Here is a 9,778-nt window from a genome sequence, read left to right on the forward strand (position 1 = left end):
CAAAAACAAAGAATGAATGGCATTTATTTGCATGCATGCACGTTAGGGCTATGTTTTGTATTTTACCCTTTTTATATATAGCGTTTGTAACATCAAATTGAATTGAATGTTTCCTTATATATATATATATAATTTAGTATTAAGTGACTTTCTATTGTATTGTATGTGTATGGACTTCAATTAATATTGGTTTATTGTTATTCCACATCATTTCTATTCCTTTTTAATAGCAAAAATGATTAATCAGAATTTTCCTATTGATTTTTAGTATTTTTAATTAGATTTAAATTTAAATTTGAATTTTTTCAGAAGAAAAAATCTAATTTGTCATTCACCTATCGGAAAGGGATAGAGATGACGTGTAATCACAATTTCATTTTGACCAATAATTCATATTTTTATCTGAATTTCTAACAAAATCTTTCACAATATTAAACACATTGGGAATTCAACATATAACATTAAGGCACCCTTTTCTCTTTCCTTTTCCTACATGAAAACGATGATTCTGTTTTATCCACTGTATTACCAAACATTCCCCACAGTTTATTAAATTTCCCTTTCACGTATATTTCTTCTTCTTCTGCTTCTTCTTCTTTTTTTTTTGTCTTCAATCTAAGTACAGTTAATGTGTATTGGACAATAGTTGAAAGGAGACTGACTCTTTTCTAGAAGAGTATTTGAAGTGTCGTCTATTTAAAGTTGACTGATCTCTTAATAAATTGATAATATCTCATCGTCGAGTTCAAATTTTGTCTCTTAACACTCTAGAAAATCTAAGTATTTGAATAAACATTTAAGATGCATGTTGGCAAAGTGACAACACCGAGACCGTGAAAAACATAGAATCAATTACTAAAAAAAGGATACTCAACTTACCATTGGTAAGGTTTTGAGCCCTAAACTATAACATAAAAGTCATCCGAGAGGATGCTACTATTTGATCTAGCCTCGTGTCGGTGGACCCCTCAACAAGAATCAATTGCCTTTTTCTATTTCCTCAAGTCTTATTCATAACATTATTTTTCGTTTGAGACCATGTTAGTTTCATATAGTTATATTAGACTTCGATTAATTTATCAATTCTTAAACAAGAGTTTTTCTACATCTATAAGATATTATTTACAATATTAAAACTCAAAAATTAACATCAATTTTCTTACCACTCAGATCAAAAACTTCCATCATTGTGAAATGAAGAGGTGAATGACCTTAAAAAATAAATCAACAATGCTCTGCAAACGTCTTTCATTTCTATCATTAATTGAAATAATGAAATTACAATAATATATAATGCTCCATACATTTAAAAAAAAGAAAAAAAAAGTCATTCAACATTTAAACATTTTTAACAGCTACCAAATTTTTCATAAATTAAACCCTATTCCCCAATGCTTTAGCAAGAATTAAAGTAAAAGAAAAATAAATAAATCTTATTCTAAAAAAATTTATATAATGTCCCACCTATTAGTCTTTTACTTACCCAGTTTTTTCTTTCTGCCCAAAAATGTCCAAAACCATCGATTTCATCGGGTCCAACTCTCCATCCGACGTTACACAATCTGAGCCGTTGATTTTCGCCGCCTTTTTTAATAACCATGGACGATCTGCGAGCATTTGTTCTTGATCCAACGAAGACCTTTACTCAATGAAGCTTTCATTTGCCCTTCCACTGTGTAGACCTTGTATTTCGCGAGCCTCTTCTTCCTCTTCATCTCGGGATCCGTAAATCCCCATGGCTTTGATGATCCTTGACTCGTCCGAGTCGGAACGGGTGGTAAATCTGGGGAACGCGAACGAGTAGTAGAGTTGATCTGATTGGATCCAACGCTCGTGTTCTTCCCGCTAATTATCTCCATCCTTCGATCCGCCCCGTACGGCCTTTGACCCGATCCGTAACTCTCCATCGCGATCGCAACACAAAAGGAAACCAAAAAGAAAGAATGGTGTTAGGGTTTGGGGAGCTGGTGCTTCTTTGGGTGAAACGAAAATGAAGAAGAGAAACAGTTTTTTAAGAACAAATTTGAAATTTTCTTCTTTGTTGTATTATGACGTGGGATTTTGTACCGGATGATTCCTTCCTTTTTGTTTCAGAGATTTATTCCAAAAGAAAGGAAAAAAACAAATTATGAGGTTAATCAGAAAAATTAAAAGAAATGTGTGAAGTTGCGATGCAACCTCGATTTTGGCGCTTCAAAACCTTGGGACTGGCTTCCTTTTTGCTCTGATTATTGGAAAATGTTTCAGTACTGCAACTTTCTGTCATAATTAATAAACAATTACGGAAGTTTAGGCCCAAAAGCGTGATGATCATTGATCAGAATCAGATTAGATAGATGCCTTGCTTCATAATTGGTGCTTTTTTTTTCTTTTTTCTTTTTTCTTTTTTTTTTGTATTTTCCAAGTTTGCCCTAATGCTAAGGCAATCTTTTCAACTTTCATATGGGAGACACGAGATACGAGCCACCATATTTATATATTTCTGTTGTTTATGCTTTATGTACACCATCTTTTTTTCCAAGTACCAGATACCAAGCTTTCATGAATCATAACAAACCATGTAATGATAAAACAAAAAACAAAAAAAAGTCCTTAATTAACATCAATCAAACATGGTAGGCTACTTCTCAGAATCATCATCAGCCAATGAAACCTTGCTCAGCCTGCTTGGTAATGTTCTAGGGTCGGCATTGGTTTGGACCCTTCTGTTTCCGGAGCCGCGGCGGCTGCTTGGACCATAAACTGCCCTACGTGCAAGTGCTTTACTGAGTTGAAACTTAGTTGATTCCTGGCTAGCTGTTGATCGATCTCCGAAATTATCTTCGGTATCGTAACTCTGGGTCTCATCAGCATTGGCTTTCTCAGTAGCCATTTTTAGAGATAGGCTATAACAGTTGGAAGATGCAAGTGCAATAAGGCAAGTACCTAATTTTTATAGAGTACAGTAAAGAGAAAAGAGTGCATAATGTGTCTTTATAGCCGAAAGTGAACTAAAAATTGTTGTCTTTGATTTGAGAGGAAGAAACTAAATATACCAAAGTAGAAATGATCTTGAATCTTCTACAAGTGGCTGTACACAGCAGCACCCCCACAAGTTTTTGGTGATTGCTTTGCTTTGCTCTTTAATTTCACTAATACTAGAAATGGAATGAAAAACAGTTTTCATCAATCAGGCAATCACCAAAAGAGGGTATAGTATGTTATTTTCCAACATGAAACATTTGATGCCACATCTTTAAGAGGGAAATGCCATGTGAGGGTGTTGACAATTTAGGTGACAATTCATGTTTTCAGAGTACCACTTCTAGTTAATTTTCTCTCTTTTTCTTTCTATATTTAACTAACACCTGATATTCTAATGTTTTTGTTCTATTTTTGCTTCTACAGTTTTATATATATGCCTTTCATGTGAAGAAAACCGCCAACTAGGCACCAAAACAAGATCTCGAGCAATACAAATACCAGGGTACCCCACTTGCTTGAATGAAGTACGGACTGTAACAATGATTCCAAGCCATCAACCTGCATTTTATAATTTTAATTGTTAGCATAACTAGTTCTATCAAACATGTTGATAAAGCAATGCATTGCACTGAAAATATTTTTGTACTTAAAACATCAACTCTAGAAAGTGCATGTAACTTGCAAGTAGTGTTCTCATACAGTTACTTTGACATGAAAGAAATAAAGTATATCAGAATAAAATATCATCCACCGTTGCTATTGCAACAACAAGGAAGATGTGGGTTCAAGCGCACTTAAGCGTATTTTTCCTTTGATTTAAGGGTTTGGGTGTATGGGTAGAAGTAGGTATTGTATAAAAAAGAACATACAAATTACAGCATTACTTGACAATGATAAAGCTGTTCAGAAATGCCTTAATAGGGCAATCAAGCTTGCAGTTTTTCACCTATTCTCAAGTAAATTACCTTCATGAAGGCAAGGATAAGAAACATAGAAAAGTACAAACCCAGAAAAGAAGAGAGAAAGATACCAAGTTATTTTCTGGTGAGCGCCAATAAAAGCCTTGCACGGCAGCTGGGAAAATGTCACAAGCAGCCAGAGCATATATTATAAGAGCATTCATTCCCATCCAATGAAGTAACACCACCGGCTTCCTAAAATGTTTGACGTCAACCTGCATCAAATACAACTGTGCTTAGTTGTATTCCTCATTACTTAGGAAATATAGTTTTTGTATAGCATTCAAAATCCTAAAAAATAAAATTATAAAAAAGGGACTAGAATTACTTTTGGCCATGTACATACATGCAGGAACTTCCAACAGGAATGCGAAAGGGGATCCAAGAAGAACAATCTCTAGGTCCCGTTATTAGGTTTTGAGCAGGAAAACCTTTAGCAAGTTCCATACATATACAATGGTTTCAAGTAGCAAAGCTAAAAAATTGCAACACCTAAGCCAAAGATTTACAGGGTTCAAAGCTATGCAACGGCTAACCCAACATCTAGATTTACTAAAGAAGGAAAGTTGCTCACAATAGCCTTCCATTAGTTGGAATTTATCTTCTATTGATCAGGCATTTCCTACTCGTGTGAATTAAGCTTTCCAATCAAATATCTTGCCATAATGTCGACTACACTTGGGCTCCTGTGCTCATGCAGATTTAAATTCTGGCACAAAGGAAACCAGGATGGATGTATGTATGCTTCCATCAAGGTTCCCTTCAGTCCCGAGGATAATATTTTAGAAAGAAATTGTGACAGACAGCTTCTTAATACTGATTGGACTGAAATGTACTATAATTTGATAAGAGCAACTGCTTCATGAATCAGGTAGAATATATCTTTTACAAACAGGACATGGAATTTTCTACTACTAAACATTAGGATGACAACCCAATCACCAAGGATGAACTTACTATGTAAAAGATGATGGTCAAGAACAAGCCTGATGCTCCTGCAGTGATGCACATATAGCTCAATGTGTACAGTGGTTTGGAGAAGGGAATGCCTGTTACAACAACCAGACATCAATTCGAAACTCCAAGAAAACCACACACCGACTGGGTTTAATATGACAAAATTATAATCTTGAGTTAGGAGATTGTCACTTGAGACAGCTTACCTAGCAATTGTAAAACAAATCCAGAAAATAGCAATGCAAAGGAAGACATGGACCACAGAACCACTCTATGCATTTGACACTGCAGAAAAGATATTTAGAGCACATTCACCAACATATGCATGCAATATCCTTAGCATAACCCTTTTTCCTTTCTGACAAGGAAAGTTCATAATTAGATTAGCCCACAGACCCCACCTAACAGTAAGAATAACAGTACCTTATGATGCAGAAGTATATGTCCAAAATGCAATCCCACAATACAAGTGAGGACAGCCATTAATGAACTGCAGAAATTCCATAAGGGTAATTTGTATATCACCGAGAAATAAGAACGGCATATTTGGTATTTAAGGACCTTAAGTTGTGTGCATACAAGTGAGAAAATATTATAATAAATATTACAATAAGTCATCTTTACAACTTTAAAGAACATAATTTACAGCTGTAGTGAAAAGCTAGAAACAAGATGAAAGAAGGTGATTATCTAACCTTAAGATGCCCTCGGGATCAAACGGAGCAAGGCACCATTCAGGTGAATGCGGTGGTAAAGGCCCAAAGTCGGGAGAATTAACACTGCAATCCTGTGAATGAAAATGAGTGCATATCCCATTAAGATCTTAAAACAGGGGGTATTCCAAAACGCATCACCAGATCAACAACACATAAGAAAATATTTGAATAACCTTTGTTCTTCTGTATACAGGATGTCGATAAAGATGTTGTTCACCCAGAAAATACCCATCAATATAGCCAACAGCATTGCATGGAGGTTCAAGACTCCCTCTTACTCCACAATGTACCTATTAAAAATTATGGTAACCTACTTAAGTTCCATGCATCAAAGAAAAAGCACAATAATAAACTAGAATTAAAGCTGGATGACAGAACATTTGCTTCTGATAGAAATATTGACAACATCAAAACAGAACACATTCAAATTTATGGATTTTCTTATCCCAAAAGTTGTAGTTTCAGATTAATATATCAAACCTAGCAGTACATCTCTCAAATCATATATTAATATTCTCATGAAATAAATTTTCATTTGTTTTCTCAACAAAGACAAATCAATTGAGACACAACCCACCAGGCTTTGGCTACCAGGATTGCACGACATGCCTACCAGATATGTTCATAACTTGTGCTTTAAAATTAAGTTCAATTAATTGCTTAAATCTATAGCCCCTGAAATAAGAAGAATATAGAAGGCTTGTATGTGAATAGATGGCAATATGACAGCACAGAAAATGAAAAAGGTTTGGCTCTTCAACAAAAGCAACATGCACAACTCACAGGATCCACAACACGGCTTAATCTAACAACAATATTCACCAACCAAATGCAAGCCATGTCAAACAACATACAGATATTTGACCTCAGAAATCACATTGTGTGACAAACACTTCATAGTGCAGTCTTGAAATGCCAAAGAATACAACTTACAATCTGCGTATGGGGCCCATTAGTGGACAGAGTGAGGCTTGGGGATTGAAATTCCCAGTTTGGAACATAAAGGCCATAGAACAAGCACATGTAAAGTGATAATAGTAGGGTAGCAACAATCCTGCAATAAAAGTAAAGGTAAAAGTTTTGCCAGCTAATAGCTTTTAAATAGAAATAAAAGCCAAAGGTGTAAATCTCTACAAACATTTCGACAAGCATAGTATTTCCTAACCACTGAATGTAGTACTTCTGAACAAATGCAGTTGGAGAGTCAACCATGACATTTCTAACAAGCCAGATTTCCGTTATTGAAGCCAGCAGATATCCAGTTGATATCCTCTGTAGACAATAAACCACAATATGATAGAAATTAGCTCAATGTATCTGAGTAAAGGCAATATCCATATATTTAGCACATACAGCAGAGTGCAGAATGATTTTTTTAACAACAATTGAGGAAATGATTAATGGAAGCATAGGTGATTCATGTTTGATCAACAGTTCAGCTGACAAAATATATTAGTCAGTGCAGTGCTTAATCAGGCAATGAGCATTGGTTCAGGCAAAGGTAAGGAACATTCCATGCCTTAAGCTGTTGCATTCATGCATATGACCTGAAAATGGTTTCGAATAGCTGCCCTTCACATTTGAAAAACAATAAATCCTACAAGGTTGTCCTCCTTTTTTTGTAAATACTAGCATATTTAGCTCCAACTTAGACTTCAGTGTTTTTCAAGCACATAGCAGAAGCAAAACTAACACGTATAATTTAGTGACACCTTGAATACATAAAATATATAATAATAATAAAAAAGAGAACATCAAGATTATTTGCAATAAAATTTATTACCTGCAGTACACCTAGCCATCTTATCTTGGCCACAGCAACTCCATATGCAAGATTATTACGCCCATGAAAGTATCCTCCTATGAGCATATTTCAAATTTTAAAAACCATGCTCCGAGCAGTATTAGCTAAACACAAAAAATACACATTTTATCCTCTTTTGCTTTCAAAACTATCAAGTAGGCAACAAAATGGATATTTGAAGTTTGAAATATGCATAAATGACTTTGTTACTAAGAGCTTGCAGCTTAACAACCAAAAAATAAAAGAAGAATTATCACAAAACAGACTAAAAGTTCTGCATTCAAGATATTCCAAAATTATATGAGTTGTGGGTCACTCCTATCTAGACTATAGACTTGTTAGAAGTTAATAAAATTTTAAGAAAACAATGGGTGAAAGTGGCAACCTTGTAGAAACAACCCCAGCAGAAAGAGCTTGACAGTCCTCAATACAACTTTCTTTATGACCAATGATTTGCTGGAAGCTTTCTGTACACATGTAATCAATTTTATTTGTTCCGAGTTTGTTATGTGCACTATCTACAGATACAACATTCTTGGCTATATACTTTTTTGCTGTTATATGGGCATGAACAAAGAGAAAATTTTTCTTTAGTCAATGGAAAAGACAGTGTTAATTGAAATCGTAGCATGGTAGAAGTGACCGTAAAGTAAGATGAATTCCGAACCTAGATATTGATTTAGAAAGGTTCAATGCGCTATGCATAAATTAAGAATAGCTATAAAGCTTTATGAGGAATGTGGGGCAAGGAAAAGAGTTCATACTGATACTGTCAAAATCTTAAGGGCAAACTTATGGAGAAGAATCAAATAAATATTAAAATGGCATGCTACCTAGAACTTCATCAAACAACAGTAACCCCATAAGAGTCAAATCCATGCTGAAGAACTTTGCATACCTTAAATACAAGGCTAATAAGACCCCCAACAGCAAAAAGAGAAAGACGGTATCACAAAATTGGATATGCTAAAGAACTTTGCATACCTTAAATACAAGGCTAATAGAGACCCCAACACCAAAAAGGAAAAATGGCATCACGAAATCAGCTATGGTCACACCAAACCATGGAGCGTGATTGATGATGGAAAAGCCCTCCAGCATCATCAACCAAAATCATCAACTATTAAAAGAACTATTAATTAGGAATTGAGTTGAAAGCTAAACTAATAGTAACTTAGTAAGTAATCACATAATAACGAAAAAAAAAAACACCTCCTGATTTTATGGTAGGCTGCTTAATTAACCAAAAGATAACATAAGCAGAAAAAATAAAACTCCCCTAATTAGGGTTATAAATGAGACACCGATGCTCGCAAGTTGCTCGAGTTCAACTTGAAAAATACTCAAACTTGATTTAGTAATCATTGAACCAAATTCGAGCTTAGTAATACTCCGGCTCGAGTGGCTCGCGAGCCTTATCGAACTTTTCATTTTTAAAATATATTTTAATTATTTTTATATTATTAAATTATGTTATTACCCTTAATATATAATATTAACCCTAAGCTTAATTATCGACCCAAGCTCAATCTTGAGCTTAATCAAGCTCTAGTTTGAGCTTGAGCATAAAAATTAATAAATGAACTTAATCAAGCTCAAGCTTAAATATAGATGTTCAGTCCAGTTCCAGCCAAGTATTGAGCTCCAAATATTGAGTTGAGCTAGAGATAGAGCTGCCAGTATTCGTTCTCCGCTTGACTTAATTACACCATTACTCTCAATCAACCAATATGGGGGGAAATCGTCTAAAAGATGCATTAAAATATACTTATCACGATGAGTAAAATATTAGCTAGCCAATGATTTTCCAAATGCTAAAACTTCCCAATTATGTCTTCACTTCAATTCTTACTCAACGCTCTCCCTTCAAATAACAGAAATAAGTCGTTCTCCTACCCTAACTGCTTCCAAGCTAATTTATCACATCGATTTTCTAATTACTGTAACAAACAAACAAAAAAGAACAACTGGCATGCTAAATATGAATAATACTTGAGCTAAAATCAAATGATAGGTTTCAAGTGGATGAGTATACCGCGACGGTAAGGCCACGGAATACGTCGATAGAAAGAAGGCGTTGATTAGAGCCGATGAACTTGCGTTTAAGGGCATCTGGCTCATTGGATAATGAGGAAGTGACGACCTCTACTTCGGTTCCACCGGTGGTAGTACTGTGGAGAAGAGGTTGTTGTTCTTCTTCTTCTTCTATAACGATTTGTGCAGGCATCATTCTTCTTCAATTGCTCAAAGCGAGGGAGGTGGGCTTTAGAAGTGTAGCGCTGCGCCTAGCCGCCTAACGGCATGTTAATCTTTGGCATTAATTTTCAACTGCTATTTTATTTTAGATTAAAATACTAGTTTCTTTTTTCATAATAATT

The 9,778-nt window shown here is 34.9% G+C and overlaps 1 protein-coding gene and 1 pseudogene across 1 annotated transcript; both read right to left on the minus strand.

The window, feature by feature from the left end:
• Window positions 1-1,391: 1,391 nt before the first annotated feature.
• LOC107925607 (uncharacterized) lies at window positions 1,392-3,173 on the minus strand. The gene is made up of 2 exons (XM_041082933.1): window positions 3,036-3,173; window positions 1,392-2,925 (listed from the first exon to the last, which is right to left on the minus strand). Exon 2 carries the CDS (start codon window positions 1,905-1,907, stop codon window positions 1,590-1,592), a length of 318 nt encoding a protein of 105 aa, XP_040938867.1. The 5' UTR covers window positions 1,908-2,925; window positions 3,036-3,173; the 3' UTR covers window positions 1,392-1,589.
• A 20-nt stretch (window positions 3,174-3,193) lies between these two features.
• LOC107925696 (heparan-alpha-glucosaminide N-acetyltransferase-like) lies at window positions 3,194-9,778 on the minus strand (annotated as a pseudogene).

This window comes from Gossypium hirsutum, chromosome A12, assembly GCF_007990345.1.
Source record: "Gossypium hirsutum isolate 1008001.06 chromosome A12, Gossypium_hirsutum_v2.1, whole genome shotgun sequence".
NCBI lineage: Eukaryota > Viridiplantae > Streptophyta > Magnoliopsida > Malvales > Malvaceae > Gossypium > Gossypium hirsutum.

Coding starts and splice junctions, on each gene's coding strand:
- LOC107925607 (XM_041082933.1), bottom strand. CDS start 1,907: ATGGAGAGTTACGGATCGGGTCAAAGGCCGTACGGGGCGGATCGAAGG.